The sequence below is a fragment of the Actinia tenebrosa genome, unplaced genomic scaffold, assembly GCF_029948245.1.
Source record: "Actinia tenebrosa isolate PJP-AT-01 unplaced genomic scaffold, QUT_ActTen_1.0 PGA_scaffold0__85_contigs__length_37466705, whole genome shotgun sequence".
Lineage (NCBI taxonomy): Eukaryota > Metazoa > Cnidaria > Anthozoa > Actiniaria > Actiniidae > Actinia > Actinia tenebrosa.
The window spans coordinates 23,142,843-23,162,219 of record NW_028292569.1 but is presented as its reverse complement, the minus strand read 5'-3'; the positions used below and the strand labels follow the sequence as shown (position 1 = coordinate 23,162,219).

Here is a 19,377-nt window from a genome sequence, read left to right as displayed (position 1 = left end):
AAGCGAGATGAACAGTGAGCTTGCAATGATACGATGATAGAGACCTTTTTTAACACCTTGGACAATTATTCATAGATCCCTATCATTGCAAGCTCACCGTTTGTCTCGCTTCGATGCAAAGGCCCGGCTACCTTTCAAGATGGCGCAGGGAACTGTAAAGGGGACTATTGTAAGATATCACATTAATTAGTTATTCAGTTTCTCATACTAGTTAAGCATACAAAGACAAACAAACAAGAGACCATTTCCCTAAATGTTGTGGTTGAGTGCTAGCAACTATTACTCACTAAATAGCAACTATTTGTCAGTATCAACTTTGTTTTTATTCCATGGTTCTACTGCATGCGCTCTAGTGCAACGATACTGATTAAATAAATGTTTAAACTTAAAATTCAGAAAATTGACCATCCCTTATGCCAGACAACTTGTATATATTTTCTCGCCTTAATTTGCTGCTCGTTAAATTATTACATTATAGCTATTATACCTTTACCCCCGTAAGACAAACAATTTTTTTGTGTGTTTTTGCTTTTTATTTTTTCCTTTCTGTTTTACGTACAGTTATGTTTAACACTTCATTACCATCTTTACTTCATTATGTAGTTATCTAGAGGGTGCATGCTGCTGACCGTCTTCTTTTCTCCAGAAGTATTGGGATTCAAACTGGAAAAGAAAGAATGAAAACATTACTGTTTATAACAATTTTAACGATAGGTAAAGATGGCAATGATGATTATGATATGATGGCCAGCTTGCTGCGTGCCTGCCTGCCTGCCTGCCTGCCTGCTTGTCTTCATTTACAGTCTTTCTCCATTCTACTTACTTGGCTGAGCACAGCAGCCACTACAGCACTTCATGCCATTATTACAGTCCTTGTCAACAGTGCAGTCAGACACTAAACACTGTATGTTTGGACATTTACCTCGTGGCTTTGCTGTCACTAAAATAAAAAAAGAAGAAAAATAAAATGGCAAAATTGAAATCAGTTTTTCTTTCTCTCTGTCTTGCCCGTCTGTCTGTACGTGACGTCTTCTTATTTGTCTGTCTATATCTTTGGACAACTAGCTAAAAACGTTTTCATGTTCAATGGGTTCACTAACCTGGATTCATACATTGGTGTCCGCAGCCATTGGAACAGCAGAGTTGTCCGTAAGGACACGCGCCGCCACAAAGTTCGGCACAAACACCAAAACCCGTCGGTTTTGGGCATACTCCGACGCGCTTCACAACAGTATCAAAAAACCTGTCTGGAAGCAGAAGTTATAATGAGTATTGGGAACAATGGGGTACAGAGCGATTGCCTACTCGACAGAGGTCCTAAACGGTAGAACTGTTATGTATGATCAATCAATCGATCTTTATTCGAATACGATAGCCGCCACACTCATTGAGTAATAGAAGAATTAGAATTGTTTTCAGGTAGGCCGTAGATATAGAGGATATTACATGGGCGCGCGGAGATACGAAATTTATCTTCGAGTGTTGAAAACGATCTCTCACTACGAGTGAGCGTAGCGAACGAGTGAGAGATTTTCAACACGAGAAGATAAAATTCGTATCTCCAAGCGGCCATGTAATATTCTGTTTATTATATAATTATCAATGAAGTATGTTTTGGCTTTTTCAGGCAATTCTTTCCGTGTATTTTTGCCGAATAGCCATCGCAATGGTGTTATCTTCACACGTGAAAATAACATGTTATTTTCACGTGTGAAGATATCAATTCTTCGAAATAGAGAAAAATAGATATTTCATTGGTAATTATATAATAAATATTTACATCACTAGGAAACTGAAATAAATACAATTATATAAATGATTAGTAGTATTAGATATTATAGAATATGACTTTGAGAATAACTACAAAAAGCCACATATAGTACCACACTAAGAGACTAAAAATACTCAATATTATGATTGATACAGCAGTACATTTATAATGACAGTACTATATTTTAAGAAAATAAACAACGCATTTCAGTTTTGTAGACATGATTCATCATCCGATCCTGTGGTTTCTTCAGTGCAAGGCATAATGAATATTGAATTTCTTTTACGTTAAGTTAATCCAAATTTGAATAACAAGTAAGAGAAAAGTATGAGAAGAATTTTCTATGGGCTCCAGAGGTTCCATCTCAAAATAGCAAACGCCGAAGCGAGCATAAATAACTTCTTGACCCCAGGGTAGGCCGGCAACCACATATGAGTGAAGTATATGTGTATGCATGCCACTAAAAGCCTATCGACTGTTTTATTCAAGATATCATACGTGGCATACTTGATGCCTTACCTGGTTGGATTGGATGAGCTTGATTTGCGATGAAAAACTATAGAACGACGAAAAACAATAGAACAATAAAACAGACAAAGACAGATTTTTTCGCGTTTAAAATTGACCCCCTAATGTACAAAATCAGTTGTCATAGTTTCTTAATGACTTTTATGACATTTTTCATATTTGTAATATAGCAGTGTTGCTTGGGTGTTGACTTGAAGTGCTTATAAAATAGGACTATTTATTAATAATCTTCAGTAATAAGAATACTTGACATGGCTGGCGTGGAGCTCTTTGGTTCCACATGACAGCGATTTGGACTGCTCCCTGTCATCAGTTAATTCGTCACTTACTCCAAGTCACGCAAAGACAGTTTTTATGGAATATCTCGAAAACAAAAACAGGAAACCATTTTTTTTCAGCAATCGCCTGATTCTGTTGCTGATTTTGTCACCAAAAATGACGATCCTTGTTAAAACTGTATCCCACTGGGAGGGGGGTTGGGCAAAAACCCCCAAAAATTTCTAGCATAGCTAGAAAAAATATCATGCATAAGAAACGTGCCAGAAAAAACAAATTCAAAAAATAATAATAATAATAAAAATAATAATAAAATAAAATAATAATAGTAATAATAATAACATTTCCTGCACAGCCATGAGGCGTAAAAAAAATCCTGCACAAAATAAATTGACCAACCCCCCCCCCTCCCCCCTAAAAAATCTAATGATATGACCCTAATGGTTTTTAGTGGCCGAGGCTTAAGTCACTGGCTTTACATAATGATTATTCAATATTATATTTTGAACGTTTTGCTCTGATCAGTAACTATCAATCACATTAACTATCTTGAAAAGTGGATTTCTAAATGATCTGAAGTCATGATTCGTTTATTTAAATATTTAAACATTTTGTCAGTGTCTCTGCCTTAAAAAATATTTTTTTAAATCTATTTTTATTTACACACGTTAGGTTTTAAAGCTAGAAGCTTGTGGGTTTAAAGCTAGTGAGGCGTATATATAACGGTTCAATCCCTGATAACGAATCGAATAAGTGCGCCTTACTGCAAAACTGCTACTAACTGTCCTTCATGTTAAACGACATAAGTTTAAGTAGTTTGGTTCTTGTAAAAAATAAACGCTCGTATCTTATGGAAACCCGGTTTAACTAAACAACAATTTAATGTTAATGGAGTATAAGTGGCGTATAAGGGACGTGACCAAATTTCTTAATTTACGCACTGATGAACCGAATTCTTTATATTATAAACATCGACGTCTTCATCAAAATGCTTCAGTTAAATTAAAAAACAGAAACTAGCTGTTGTAGCAGTATTTAAGCAAAGGATATTTTAGGAGTACGTTTCTGGAGACTAGATTTCATCTTAATTTGTCGCACACTTTTAACGAATCAGTTTATTTACTGCAGCAAGACCGTCATTTATAAATATAGAATACGCCCTTTTGCTTTAAATGGCTATGCACTCAGTATTCAAATTGCAACACCTTTACTTCCAAACTATGACAAACATATCTTTTGCCAATACATTTGATTGTATATTCTTCTTAATGAATCCCTTGTAATGATCATGAAGTTTTTCTTACCGTCACGATAAGGATGCCAATACCAAGAAAAGCAGATTTCTTCATCGTCTTTATCAGTTGTGGAGTCAATCGCAGACAATCGAACAATTCAGGCTCAAAAGACTGGCTAAATCAAAAGACGCAGTATCCTGTCTCTCAATCGCTATTTAAAGCTTTAAAAGGCTTTTGATGCTTGATTGATTTACGTCTCTCAACTGATCGTGTTCTGGATGGCTTCCCAGAATAAATCGAACGACAGCCAATAAAATGTTAAATTGATATTCAATAATATTCTAAGGACGATGATAGGCTGGCTTTTGAAAATAACGAATCGCAGCCAATAAAAAGATTGAAATGATATATTAATATTAATAAGACAATGATATGTGATTGCATTTAACCGTCATTCAATATAATATGCAACGACCTTCAATGCCTTATGTGGATCAACCAATTTAACAATTTAATAAAAACAGCTTGAACGTCTTTAATTCCTTGTGAAAATTCTGCACTCGATAATTTAGTATCAAGTATGTAAGTATATATCTACGTGTTTGCTTTTTGGGCTTTTCGAAAGCTTTGTATCGGATTGGTAAAAACCTTGGAATCAGGCGTTCTTTGATTTCTTGAATTTCTTCAGTTTTCTTTCAGATAGACGTGTCAGGATTGCTAATTTTATTTGAGATTGGCTCAATCAGTGCCGGCGTCCCTCAAGGAACAAAACTAGGACCAATCTTGTTCCTGATCATGGTAAACGATTCGAGAACTGCTTCACCTAATACCAAGATGTGGAAGTATGCGGATGATGTCTCGATGTCAGAGAATTTAGGAAAGGATAGCATTTCAACCATACAGTTTGTGGGCCTCTCGCAACTGGATGAAACTTAATGCTAAAAAGTGTAAGAAGCTTCGAGACTGTTTCTTCAGAGAGTAACCCCTGCTATCTCCAGTTATTTAGACAGCACATGGTTGAGCGCTTGAAACAGTTAGTTTGCTCTCATAAAGTGCTTGGACTAAATATCCAGAATATGATGATTTAAAATAGAACAAAAGTATCGTTTCGATAGGTGTTCTCGCTGTTAACCTTATGGCCATTTCATTAGCATTTCATTAGAAATTCGAAAAGCTGGAATCTTTTTAAGTGTAGAACAGAACGTCTTAAGAGAAGTTTCTTTCCTCGTACTAACTCCTTACCCAATCGTAAAATTCAGTTACATTAGTTATTCAGTTTCTCATACTAGTTGTTTTAGCTAGTCATCAATAATTAGCAGTAGTAGCTGATAGATAGTGTAACGATAGTGATTTAATAAAGCCGTACCTACTAAACTGAGTTCAAACCAATCTGGCATGCATGGTTGATCATGGCTTGTACCAGACAACTTGTGTAAGACGGTATTTATTTGCTACTTCAGTCGCGGTTGAATTATCATATAGCTATTGCTTTACCCTCGTAAAACAAGTAAGATTTGTTCTTTGTTTTTTATTTCCTTTCTGTTTTACGTACAGTTATGTTTAACACTTCATTATGTAGTTATCTAGAGGTTGCATGCTGCTGACCGTCTTCTTTTCTCCAGCAGTATTGGAGTTCAAACTGGAAAAGAAAGAATGAAAACATTAATGTTTATAACAATTTTGACGATAGGTAAAGATAAGGATGATCGATCTGCTTGCTGCCTGCCTGCCTGCCTGCCTGCCTGCCTAGATACGTACAAAAATTTTCAATAATTCACAAACCTGCATCCATGCATTCGTGCCCACAGCCATTAAAACAGCACAGTTGTCCGTAAGGACACCCACTGCCACAAAGTTCGGCACAAAGACCAATACCCGGTTTTGGGCATGACCCTGTGCGCTTCCTCTTCAAAATAGTATCAATAAACCTGTCTAAAAAAAGGATAACGAATTCTGAGTATTGGGGAAATGGGGTATATAGATCCTAAACGGTAGAACCGTCATGTATTATCGATACAGCAGTACATTTATAATGACATTACTAAATTTTAAGAAAAGAAACAACGCATTTCAGTTTTGTAGACATGATTCAGCATCATCCTGTGGTTTCTTCAGTGCAAAACAGAACGAATATTGGATTTCTTTTACAAGTTAAGTTAAGCTAACTTTGAATAACAAGTAAGAAGAACAATTCTTTGAAACCCCGTGGTAAAACACATTTCTTAAAGCTACCGAATTTCTGTGAACGTATAGCATCCATTAATAAGCTTCGTTCCTGAGAAGAATTATTATAACGCTTCTGCTCTCAAGACTTATAAGAATTCGAAACATTACTATTTATTTGGCAAGCACTACCCTGGGTTCCAGAGGTTCCATCTCAAAATAGCAAACGCCGAAGCGAGCATAAATAACTTCTGGACCCCAGGGTAGGCCGGCAACCACATATGAAGCCTATCGACTGTTTTATTCAAGATATCATACGTGACATACTGGATGTCTTACCTGGTTGGATTGGATGAGCTTGAGTTGTGATGAAAAACTATAGAACGACGAAAAACAACAATAAACATACTTAACTTTCGTCCTTATTTAGAACACATGTTATTCTCTTGATTATTGTTCCTTTCTTTACCAACAACATGTTATCATCCTCAAAAAGAATATAATTATCTTTAGCCAACACACCAAAAAAGATTTTTTTCGTCATGTTTAAAAATAATGACCCTTTAATGTAAAATCTGTTGCCATAGTTTCTCACCTATTTCTATGCCATTTTTCTTATTTGTAATATAGCGGTTGCTTGGGTGATGAAGTGCTTATAAAATAAGACCATTCACGGCCCTATTAATTCTTATTTATAATCATCATTAATGAAAATACGAGTCAAAATCTTGATGACTTAATGGGTTTTGAGTGGCTGAGATATTTATTTACAACATGATTATTCAATATTTTATTTTGAATCGTTTTGCATGTGATCAGTAACTATTTCGAGACACTCAACTTATTCATTATTTTTCTTAAATAGATATTTCTAAAGATCTTGTAGTCGAAGTCGTGATTCATTTATTTTAATATTTCAAAGTTTGTCGTCTCTGTCTTGAAAATTGTTGAAATTTTCAAAACTCTAAACAAACGGTTCAATCCCTGATAATGATCTATGTTTTATCCTTTTCACACCAAGTGCAAAACATGTTTTTAAGTGGTTTGACTAAACGGGTTTTCATTGAAAATTATCAACAAACACAATACAGCCTTTGACTCAAACCTGCTCATATCTGTCCTTTATATATATGTTGCACAACATAAATTTCAAGGTGGTTTGACTCTTGTGAAATTTAGAGGCTCGCATATAAAAGATAGAATCTAGAGTAAACAACTTTTGGTGTGAATGGAGTGATGGGTATTCAACAATTGCCCGTTTTAGAGACGTGGCCATGGTAGTCAATATTTGTTCTTAATATTCTTTATATGCGCTAATGAACCAATTCTTTCTCGACCATATATCTTTAAATTATGAAGCAGAAGCTAGCTGCCGTAGCAGTAGTTAAACAAAGGATGCCTTTTAGGGATACTTTCTACTAGATTACAACTTTACTTGTCGTACACTTTTAACGACTCAGTTTATGTACTGCAGCAAGACCGTCATGTATAAATATAGAATACGCCCTTTTGCTTTGAAAAAATGGCAATGCGCTATCTATGACAAACGTATCTTTTGCCAATACATTTGATTGTATATTCTTAATGAATCCCTTGTAATGATCATGAAGTTTTTCTTACCATCACGATAAGAATGCCAATACCAAGAAAAGCAGATTTCTTCATCGTCTTTATCAGTTGTGGAGTCAATCGCAGATAATCGAACAATTCAGGCTCAAAAGACTTGCTAAATCAAAAGACACAGTATCCTGTCTCTCAATCGCTATTTTAAAGCTATTTAAAGGACTTTTGATTCTTGACTGATTGATTGATTTACGTCTCTCAAATCGCGTGGCGTCCCAGAATAAATAAATCGAGCTACAGCCAATAAACAATTTCTAATAATATGAGAACGATGATAGATTACTGGCTTTTGAAAATAACGAATCACAGTCAATAAAAAGATTGGTCAGCTAAGGTTTCTTTACTTTATGGCCATACATTTTCTTATAATATTACATCACAGAAACCTAGCTTGGGCTATACCTGTGATGATTTCTATGTTTTCTAAGGACGATGATATTTGATCGCGCTATTTGAGCGAGTCACAGTCACAGTCAGTAATGATTGGGAGTATCAAACATCTTAACTTAAAGACGCAACATTCAAATGAAGAAATATTTCACCATTCAACTATTTACTCAACTATAAGTTATAGAATCAATACTGAAAGAATTGTATCTTGGGTTAGGCCGTGCACTTTAAAGATGTACACAAGTCCCTGCAACCCCCCCACCCCACACACACACCCGGGTCAAAGGTTAAACTTATACTTCCTCATTTACGAGATTCCTCGCTTTAGCAATAGCCTAGTTTTTTTTGACTGAGTAATTAACTATTCACTACAATTACCCCGCTTCACTAGCAATAACGAATATGATGAACGAGAAGATCAAATTTATTACAAACCCTATTTTTAAAATCTTTACCTTTACGTTTAGTACATTTGGATATTTAATAACCAAATCTTTCTCACAGTAAGAATTGAATTTAGTCAATACGTTTTTTGGCGCTATGTTTTAAATGCTGAAGCGAAATCTTGTTTTTCTTAGTTTTCCTTCACTGACTTTTGTATTCTTTAGAACAGATAACTAGCTAAAACTAGTGTGAGCTGCGTCGGACGCTAGTTCTTCGTCGGAGTAAAAGAAGGACTAGCGTTCGAAACGTCAGTAAGTTTTTTCATCTTTTCACGGTGTATAATTTACCGGCATTTATGTATTCTTGATATGATTATCGGCTCTATACTAATCATATTTTCCCCTCTCCTATATTTTTCACCTTTATACAGTAGTAGTTACTTAAGTATCTCTTGCTTGACGAGTCATTTCAGTCTCATGGTAAAATTGGCACGACCTACGGCTAAACGTCCTGTTTTTAACACTGTCCCAGTAAGGTCAAGGTCCCTCGACGCTGTAGGTACAGTCTTATTAAAGATCAGAAGAAGACCGAAATTAAGCCAACTTATGGAAGTCTCTTCAGCATTAAGGATATTTATTGGTACAAAAGAATTAATTTCCTCGTTTGCTTGCTTCACTGGCAGCCCGACTCGGTATCTTTGATTCTAAAAATAGCATAAAACGGCTTCTATGATGGTTACAAGCATAAGTATGAATACCAAGGGATACAGCATCCCGTCCTTTTACGATCGGAGACCCATTTTTCACGATAGGAGTTCCGTCCCACCCCCCCCCCCCCCCCCCTTCCCCTGGAGGGGCTTGACCGTGTCCAACAGTAAGTAAGCTAGGATCTTCCAGAGAGATCAAGCAAACAAGGAACTAAATTCTTTTAACACTAACTATAATAAAGGGCCGTATGTTAGATCACTTATGGTTAATGCGTTTTCTCGTAAGCTGGGTCCAATTTCAGCCTTCTAGTTGAAATTGGAAACATACGGCCCTTTATTATAGTTGCATGTATTAAAAGAATTTAGTTCCTTGTTTGCTTGAACTCACTGGAAGATCTTAGTTTACCTTATGGCTTCAGGAAATGCCACAGACGTCAAATGTCTATAAATGTGTGAGACTAGAGATGTATCATCATAACCCAGACTAAAGTAGTCCAAGAAACAAGAAGATTGGATGCAACATGGCGTTTCTTATAAAATCCTCATTGGTAGCTGTACTGGTGTTCGTGCTCGTGTACCCACAACAAGCTGATGCAGAAGAACCGATTGGTTTAAAGCTGTCTTCATTCGGTCCAAACCACATTCAGGGCGAATATCGCTACACTGAATCATTTGGACTTCAGTTCAACATTCGGCAAGGGTTTATGGAGATGAAGACCTTGAATGGTAATGAAACCATAACCATGTACATGAAGCTGCCAAGAGACACCGTCTACTTTCAGATTGGGAACAGCGGCTTTTTAAGGTAAAGGCAAAACAAACAAAACAAATCTTGGGTATTTCATTTGTTGAATTGCTGTACTTAAAAAGTAGTTTTTAATTTGACCATAAGCACCTACAATGTACATTTTAAAAAGTCTTTTCTTTCTCCTAGTAACAGACTCCATGATCCAACTTATAATCTTCCCAATTTCAATTACGCCTGTTATTCATTAGTTTGATTGTTTTTAGCTGGCATTAAACTCTGAACTGAAGATACATATTATTCATTTGATTTAATTGGATAGCTTAGCTCAATATATATTTTTCATTTCCTGTTCATTTTCAGTCATCTGAACAAGGAAGCCCTCGTGCCAGCAGAAGTGCCTAGGACATTCAAAGCATTGATGAGATTTGCAGCGGAAAGGTTCTCGACTAGTCCTAATGGCTTCTCTGATGAGGACACAACGCTGAAAGAAGCTCACAAACAAGCACTAGAGACAATCCGTGAAATGGAAGAGACTCGATTGCTGGAGATCTGCTCTAAAGCCCTTGCTCAAGCTGGAGGCTCGGGGCTGACAATGGAAATCACCCAGCCATACCACCTGATGAGCCTGAACCTACTCCTTGCTCTCGACAGGGCAGGCAAGCCAGTCGATGTTATTAAGCCTCCAGGGACACAAGACGAAGAGTCTACACATAGGTCTAAAAGGTAAGTAAATAGCTTGCATGAAAACTAAATGATTAATATATGAAATGGAAGCCTCATATTGACTTTAGGAAGCAAACAAAGATATATATATAGAAAACTGGAGTACATATATTCCATTTAGTTGATCATTTCTACAATGCTATAATCAAAATTCAATATGTCTTGTACTTCTTCAATTAGCTGAATGAATAAAATGAAACCATTTCGAGCCTTCAGTAAAGGACAGACACCGCCCTTCATGTTCATCCATGCATCATCCATCTAAAAAAACATGCCACTCAACTGGAAAAAATTCCAAACTAATAGATACCTTAGCAACCTGCCTCTGGTTTTCATTTTTTTTCTTCGCAAGAAGCCCGAACAGTCGCCTCTCTTTTTCAATATTAACCAGTTACATAGCGATCATGGATGGGTGCTTACCATTTGTCCGGAAAAACCGGAAATTCCGGTTAGGAAAACAAAGAGTGTATGTCATCCCGATCGAAACGGTTCTGGAAAACTTGATCTTAGGCAATCCACTTTTCCCGCTCTTTTCGGTTCTTCCAGTAGACGCGTGTATCATTTGTCAGAAGCAAAGTTTCCCGCTCTTTTCGTACCATTAGCAAACGAATTTCCAACCGGATGGATTGGTTTAAATGATAAGCACCCCTGGTCAGCTTACATTCCTTTGAAAGTGACTGCAATCTACCTTGTACTGAGACGTGCATTCTTTTTTCGTGAGAATAAAACGACCAGGCCACCATGTAGGTTGAGATAACAAAAGAAACCAAGATAAATTTGTCTTCAATGTCAACCAAGCTGTGACGTTAAACGGATAGATCAACTAACCTTTCTCGTTATTCTATATAGGTGCTCCAACCTCCGAAGTGACCCAAACAATGATGACTGTTACGGTATGTGTGGGAGAAAGTGCAACTGTTGGTCGAGTGTGTGTGGTGACTGCTGTTACCACCAAGGATGTGCTGAGCATGATTACTGCTGCGGAAAAAACTTCTGGTCGAGATATTGTTTGTTTCCGTTTCGGTACAAGTTTACTTGCAGCAGCTATGGAGGCTACTCCAGTTGCTAAATGAAGTTCTTGTCTGTCGTGAAATAAATGAACCTAGTTTGAAACACATTGAAAAGTGCTCGCAATCTAATAAACCTCTTTAAATTAATTTGAGTCAATTTGCTTTACTATTTCATGTTATATGTCAATCCCTTGAAAACAAGATCCAAGATTCTTTCCCGCGGTTTATATTTAGTTGTCTGCTTTAGCTTTACTAGAAAAACAAAGAAATGATCCTAAAGGGAATGCATATGATACTTTCAGAATGTGACAAAATTTATAATAAACACTTTACTAAGTAACTAGAAATGCACAAGTAATTTTACAAAAATTCCGTCCAAGCTACAGGGATGGCGGAGCCGGTTGGGCTAGAGGATTTTATCCACCCCTCACCCCATTTATAACGAGAATGACGTCACCATATTTCAAGTTCTCTTGGTTGAGTTCCGTTATTATAAAAAAACAGAGATTAACAATCCCCCTCCTAGTACTCCACATTAAAAAAGTGCTCCGCCGTCCCTGAGCTAAAGAGATCCATTAGAAGAACACTTGTATTTTGTTATTCGTCTTGTTATGTTAATTTTCAACGCACGCTGTTAACAATGATTACTTTTATTCTGTACTTTAAATCATTTACCTTTTTTAAGCTTTAGTGAATTTTTTTTCAAGTCACAGGGTAAACAATGAAAAAATAATAATAAAAGATTCATTAGAATTATTAAAACGTTTCGGTTTTTTTTTTAATTTTTTCCCTCTTCCTACGTTCTTCATGTCAGATTTCCTACGAGTGTTATATTTTTCTCTACTAATATCAACATTGACAGTTGAAGCACCAGTGAAACTGATGAGGCGGTGAAATATTATGGGCCCGCGAAAAAGTTGGCGAGAATTCTGTCGTGCTGTCTATACATCAACTTATAATTGCATTTCGCGGGTTTTGGGATTCGGTATATATTTTTGCCAAAGCTGGGAAGTCATAAGGTACAACCCCAAATTAACATCTTTCTTCACCTTTGAACATCTGCCATTCCAGATACATAATTTGGTAATGTCTAGCGGCATGGAAAAGATTAAGCCAGGTTTTAAAGTCGACCCTGGTGATTTGTCAGGAATATTTCCAGTCGCTGTCCAGGTCATAAGAAGCCCTACAAGGAGATTAATGAAAAATCCAAGTTTCCCCTTGTGTACCTCAAAAGAACTTGTCCAGAATCGAACACGAAAACACATGATTTAGTTTAAAAATAAAATCCACCTTTCCCTGCTAGCAGAGTCTTCCTGTTTGGCGATCCTTGACATGAATCGCCAATGAAGGAGACTCTGCTAGCAGGGAATTAATACCTAGGCCAAGATATTCTTAATATTCCACGTAATTGATTGATAGGTGGTTGATAATCATTCAAATTAAATTTCGCAAAAAAAAAAAAAAAAAAAAAAAAAAAAAAAAAAAAAAAGGTCCCCAGTTTGGGCACGAAAACACAGATCGAATTCAAATTTAGCCTCGAAATCACTTATTATGTATCTTTGCGACTTGTCATCAGTTTGATTTTATTTAAAAGTACTTGCGTACCTTCCTTAGTGATATTGATAAGAAGAGGATTCATTTGACGTCAACAGACCATCTGTCCTGTGAGCATGCGCAGTACAACCTCAAGGAGCAATTCATCACAGAAGAAAAATAAAGGCACAATATCAGTGTCTATAGAAATTCAAAGGATGAAGGAGTGAGTTTTTACAAACGGCGCTGCTGAGGCCAAATAACAATAATAAAAAACCTTTCAACTGGTCCGGATAAGCCATTCAATCATCATAAGTAGTAACCATTCAAAGTGATTATTGTTCTGCACAAGCAGTTGTACTTACCAGGCCTAGGGCCGATACATGATTATGTAATTGGCTATTAGGAGAAGGGGGGGGCTTAAACCGCCGATATCAAGCGATGAAAGTAGATTTGTTCCAGGCTAACTTCGGGTTCGTAGTTGTCATTTAAGGGGTTCGATTACTCCAGCTGATCTGAGAGAAAATGTTAGCCAATCAGAATTGCGAAAATCTGCAAAACTGAGGTCACTTTTCCTCTTCAGTGAAAACACGATTACCAGGCCACCAAATGAACATTTGAGGAAACTTCATGACACCTCATTGCAGTGACGTCATTTCTAATTCCCCGTTTCAGATCAGCTGCATGGTGGATGTTTGGCTGGTTCGAAAGCCCCCACCTCCGGATACGTATTGCTTATATTCTTTCAAAACCGTTAACACAGTGAAGCTATATATACAGTCACGAAAGCAGACTTTATTCATCACGGCATCACAGTGTGACCTTGGATAACGTTTTGAATAATTGTTCAAATATCATGAGGCGACTAGCTTTTGGTTGAGAAAATTTGGTAGAAAAACGGACCCTAGTTTATGCTAATAAGCGCACTGACCAGTAAAAGTAGATAATTTTTTTGGCAACGAAATGGCTAATAATACATCATCAGGAACGGATGGAGGGAAATTCCCTTTAGAATTGTTTGCAGCTCCACTGGATCTTTTTGGCATCGCGGGTAACTTGCTGGTCGTGATTGCCGTATGGAAAAAAAAATCACTCCGATCGACAACAAATTATCTTCTGGTTAACCGTGCCATTTCCGACGTCTTGAGCTTAATATTTCTTCCTCTGATGCCTATTCAGACATACGTGAGATTCAAGGAAGGAGTTCTTGCAGATTACATGTGCAAATTTATCATGTCTTATCATATCCCCATCACTGCAAGTTTCGTGTCGACTTTTACGCTCGTGGTATTGTCTGTGGAGAGATACCATGCTATTGTGAAGCCGATGAAGATAGGATTCAGACTAAGAGAAGACACCGTGAAATACGCTTATATTGCAGTGTGGGCAAGTGCTGCCGGACTGACATTGCCTTTGTATATCTACGGATATTACAAGGTTAAGCGATGCCACTTTTTTCCAAATTTATCCAAAACTTCCGAATCTATTTACAAGATGTCGGTCATGATCATAGTCGTCATTATTCCTTTCTTCGTCATTAGTTTCTGTTACTTTCGAATCGTTCGTGAGTTGTACTTCAAAAACAAAGTGGGACCACAAAACCTTGCCGTTCAAGAAGAAACCCGCAATAAGCGAAAACTGGTGCAGGTGTCGATCTCAGTCACGGTAGTCTTCATGGTCTGCTATTTTCCGTTGGCTTCGACATTGTTTTTATCGAATCATGATGTTCGGGGATTTGATATGTCGATCGTTCAGAGGACAAGCATTATTTACTTCATGGAATCGGTTTTCAACCCTATTTTGTACGTTTTTCAAAGTACGAACTTTCGAACAGCTTTGAAAGAGATCTTACTGTGTAGAGGGAATAGCTAAGATCACTTCCATTTTAGCTTCAAGAAGGAAAATTTCATTTCTGTTCCTCCGGGGGAACAAACGTCAAACATTTGCCGCCAAGCTTCAAAGTCGACTTAGATCAGTATTTACTGAATGTTTTATTCTTCGAAAATCATTTCAGGGAAACTAAACTAAGGTAGTTTTGGTAGTCAGTATACCTTTCGGTTATATATGGTTTTTAAGAGCTAGAGTAAAAACCCGGCCAAAGTTTAACTGACCTCGACAGAAACGAATAGGAAACTGCATAGGTGCCGCTCTAAGAGAGGCTGTCTGATTGAATTTAGCCCTTATGGTTATTCCAGACACCTAGTACCTCCAACCATTTATTTTACATTATGACTTACAAATTCCTCGCGCGGTGATTGGTTATTTTTTATCATCAATAAGAGGACAGGCAGATAAAGCTGACGTCAACGAGCACGCGCTCTTTCCGTTGGTTGTTTTGATCACTAAAAATGAGAAGTTTTTATCGTTTTTGTTATTGTAAAAAACAAATAGACCAGTTTTTTATGTGTCTTTCCTCTTATTGACGATAAATTTCGTCATCGCATTTGTCAAAGTATATGCGGATCCACTTAACTACGCCTCGTGGATCCACACTACTTTGACAATGTGATGACGCAATTTATCGTCAATAACAGGATACATAAAAACTGATGTCTATTTGTTAATTTTCTCTTATCATGAATAATTTGTAATTGTAAATGTAATTGTAATGGATATTATATTAATTTATTTCATTTTATCATATATGATTTGTAATTGTAATTGTAATGGATGGTACAAATAAACAGCTGGGAAAAAAAAGCATTTGGGTAAAAGTTCGAAGCGAATATTTCTGTTCGGTTTCAAATGTAGACTAAACAACTAAAAGAACAAGTAGGCACAAAAGATTATAGGTATAATATAGGTATAATAGGTATAATAAAACAGATGGATACACAACATAGAATAGACTTTTAAGCATCTTCCTACGCATACCACGCTCTTGAATATTATTTCTTTGGTGCTGAAAAAAAAATTAATGGCGTTCAATGAATGAAATTTTACTTTTTAAAGAATAGGAAAAGCCGCGAGTGACGTGGTCTGTTCTACTGGTCTTCCTTTGTTTCTTCTGCGACTTTACTCATTGCACAATATATGCAACATATGAATGAGCGGTCATGATCATGCATACTATTAGTACGCTCAATTGAAGAATCGTTGTCGGGTTCAGAAACATAGAACATAAAAGCTGAGACCCAAATGAAACATGGGAAGTACGTTAATTAGATGCATGCTGTGACCGGCGACCCGTGGCATCATCCACTGTTTTTAATAGGTGTTTGGCATTCTAAACCGACTGCATGGATGGTGCAAATGAATAAATTATAATACAATAATGTCATTTCCCATGTGCCATTTCAGTTTCAGCTTTTATGTTCTATTCTCTACTTTCACATCCCCATAATGCCTTGCGTCTTTTGAGGGTAACCAATCAAAAAACTGTCCCAAATTGAAAGGTTTCTTAATTGAATTTATACTATACCTGCTTTTATCTGTACAATACTGATTATCAGTTTATTCCAAGTTATTTTTGTGTGTACAGATCATCAAGAGTTTTGGTCTTACAGAAAATGTATTGACTTACGAAAAAACGTTTAAAATTTACCTTAAACGTCTTCAAGCTTCTATCTTTTTCTGTTTTTTTACTTCTTCATTTTATTTTTGGATACCAAACAAGGTATTGTCAACATTGTCTGATCAGCCTTCAGCAAAATAAGTGGGTTTTTACCGTCTGGTTACCCCCCAAAGACGCAAAGTATTATGGGGATGTGAAAGTAGAGAATGTTTCTGAACCCGGCAACGATTCTTCAATTGAGTGTATATGATCATTCATGAGTATCAAATATCTAGGAGTATAATTCAATTGGACTCTTTACCTTGGGCGTAATATTTTCCCATTAACGACGTCTCATTCCCATGAGTATAATTTCTTTGCACGTTTGCACATGAGAAGACACAGGAATATGAATACAACTTAGACATTGAATCTTGAAAAAAATTGCGGATACGAAAATTTGCGGATACGTGTGGACGGGGCCTCAGACGAGCTTGACTCAGTATCTTGAACGACAACGATTTATCCACTGGACCACGGTTCCAGGTGAATCAGCATAACAATAGCCGTGAAAACAATGCACTGAATAGACTAGACTTTTTAACATTATATTTTCTACCGATTCCGTGCGTGGAAGAGATGCAAGGGATTAGCCGATATGGTCTGGGGGCCGGCTGGTCTCTCCCCTGATGCTTTGGCTAGAACATTTTCTTGTGTAATTCGTACACCCAAGGGCAGAAGGATTTAATCGCCGTCAGGTCCGAAGTCCATACGCCGCCTCAGCTCTACGGATGTCTCGGGGGTATGGCACATTTGAATCGTATTTCTTGAATTTCTTTTGGTGGGTTCGAATTTCATCTCATCCACATGAGATTTTTTTTTTCTTTTTTGATCCATCTTTCATTAGATTTAATTATAAATCCTCAACAAAAAGCTAATCTTTTTAGTGAAAAAAATATTGATTCCTAGTCGGTTGCTTATAAGCCTATATAAGTTGGATCAGACGTTATCAGTCATGTGACCAATATCGATCCGCGAAAAGTAGAGCAATGCTTTCCTATCTCTCCTGCCAAAGTTTGCTGACAAGAACACTGTACTTGGATCTCTAATTCTATATCTGTATTGAATTTGCTTACGCAAAAACAAAGAAGGTCGCAGGATATAGTAGAATTCGCGCGCGCGAATGGCGTCAGCACTGTGCTCCGTTCACTAATAAAGCACAGTTTCCGACCAATCAGCGCGCACGTATTATTCGAACTGTATAATAATATTTGTTAACTAAGTAAAGCTTGATGTGCACGAATGGCGTTAGCAACCGTGCTCCGTTCACTAATAAAACACAGTACTCAACCAAACGATAGTTTTAATAATGATAATAATAATAATAAATAATGATAATAATGATGATAATAAAATGTACAAATAGTTAAGAAATCCTATAAAGCAATATACAAAAACCAAGTCAAGAATCAGCAAATCTTAGCCATTTTTGTAACATAAGAAAAAAATTGAAAAATAAAGATACCATACTAGTACTACTACTACTACTACTGAGGATGATGATGATGATATTGATGATGATGACAATGATGATAATGGTGATGATGATGGTGATGATGATGATAATGATGAAGATGATGATACCAATGATGATGATAATGATGAAGATGATGATGACAATGATAATGATAATGGTGATGATGATGGTGATGATAATGATGATGATAATGATGATAGTGATGATGATGATGATGTAGATGGTAATGATGATGATCATGATGAAGATGATGACAATGATAATGATAATGGTGATGATGATGGTGATGATAATGATGATGGTGATGATGATGGTGATGATGATGATAATGATGATGATAATGGTGATAATAATGATGATGATGGTGATGATGATGATAATGATGATGGTGATGATAATGATGATGATAATTGTTTCAAGACGTATTCGTGTTGGTGGGGAAATAGTTATGCGCCTTTAATCAAACAATCACTTCTCTAAGTATCTAATTACAACTGCGTAAGCTAATATTGTAACATCTCCCCTTTTATAATGTTTGAAATACATGGCTGGGATGATATAGAAAGATTTTAAAGATTTAAAAAATAAATGACCAAACAAAATGGCTGACTAAACTACGAAATGATTATATGGATATTAAAGTTCAACTGTAACAAAATCAATGTCCTATAAATGTTCGGTAGTCAAGTAAACCGATCAGGTTTCTTAACCACTCTCTGACTTCTTCGCAGTACAGGTGGATTGACCGCGGGTTCTGACGCAGGTAGAACTTGAGGTGTCCTTGCACTGTCTGCCTCTGGTGATGCTTGTGTGTCACTAGCTGGTTCTTTCGGTGCTTCGTCGACGGGCTTTAAAAGCTGTCTGTTTCGGCGAAGTAACTCTCCGTTCGACTCAACTAGGTATGACCTGTCTGAGAGTTTCTCTTTACAGTTCCCTACTTCCCAGGGCTTGCCTCTCTGGTTTGGCGCTACTCTTACCTCTTGGCCTATTTCTAGGTCTGGTAGGACCTTTACATGTCTGTCGTAGTGACTTTTGGCTTTCTGGCGCTTAAGGTGGATTTTGGTTGTCACACCTTCCGCTACTTTGGGATACAGAAGGTTAGTTGCTATGGGGACTAGTGTCTTTGTTCTCCTAGACATCAAGCGCTGTACTGGGCTGCTCTGCATTCCTTGAGTGGGGATATTCCGATAATCTAGCAAGGCTAACCACGGATCTTTACGGTCTTGCATGGCTTTCTTGAGCAGGCTCTTGGCTACT

The 19,377-nt window shown here is 36.9% G+C and overlaps 3 protein-coding genes and 1 long non-coding RNA gene across 6 annotated transcripts; 3 read left to right on the top strand and 1 right to left on the bottom strand.

The window, feature by feature from the left end:
* Positions 1-522: 522 nt before the first annotated feature.
* LOC116302579 (WAP four-disulfide core domain protein 18) lies at positions 523-7,738 on the bottom strand. Of its 3 annotated transcripts, none has more exons than XM_089036289.1 (5): positions 7,594-7,738; positions 6,313-6,349; positions 1,101-1,247; positions 824-940; positions 523-663 (listed from the first exon to the last, which is right to left on the bottom strand). In XM_089036289.1, exons 1-5 carry the CDS (start codon positions 7,636-7,638, stop codon positions 659-661), a joined length of 351 nt encoding a protein of 116 aa, XP_088892415.1. In that variant the 5' UTR covers positions 7,639-7,738; the 3' UTR covers positions 523-658. The 3 variants fall into 3 exon arrangements, with proteins under 3 accessions (XP_088892415.1, XP_088892413.1, XP_031567773.1); XM_089036287.1 differs by lacking the exons at positions 6,313-6,349; positions 7,594-7,738 and adding exons at positions 2,291-2,327; positions 3,880-4,085; XM_031711913.2 differs by lacking the exons at positions 523-663; positions 824-940; positions 1,101-1,247 and adding exons at positions 5,324-5,449; positions 5,593-5,742.
* Positions 4,287-5,754, top strand: LOC148913890 (uncharacterized). The gene is made up of 2 exons (XR_016121066.1): positions 4,287-4,392; positions 4,499-5,754. It is a non-coding gene; the product is annotated as an uncharacterized LOC148913890 (long non-coding RNA).
* Positions 7,739-9,542: 1,804 nt separating the features above from the next.
* On the top strand, positions 9,543-11,704 carry LOC116302592 (uncharacterized). Its single transcript, XM_031711925.1, has 3 exons — positions 9,543-9,881; positions 10,185-10,547; positions 11,397-11,704. The coding sequence occupies exons 1-3, from the start codon at positions 9,598-9,600 to the stop codon at positions 11,614-11,616; spliced, it is 867 nt and encodes a 288-aa protein (XP_031567785.1). The 5' UTR covers positions 9,543-9,597; the 3' UTR covers positions 11,617-11,704.
* A 2,349-nt stretch (positions 11,705-14,053) lies between these two features.
* Positions 14,054-14,962, top strand: LOC116302547 (allatostatin-A receptor-like). The gene has a single exon (XM_089025330.1). The coding sequence runs from the start codon at positions 14,054-14,056 to the stop codon at positions 14,960-14,962; it is 909 nt and encodes a 302-aa protein (XP_088881456.1).
* The last annotated feature ends 4,415 nt before the right edge of the window (positions 14,963-19,377 follow it).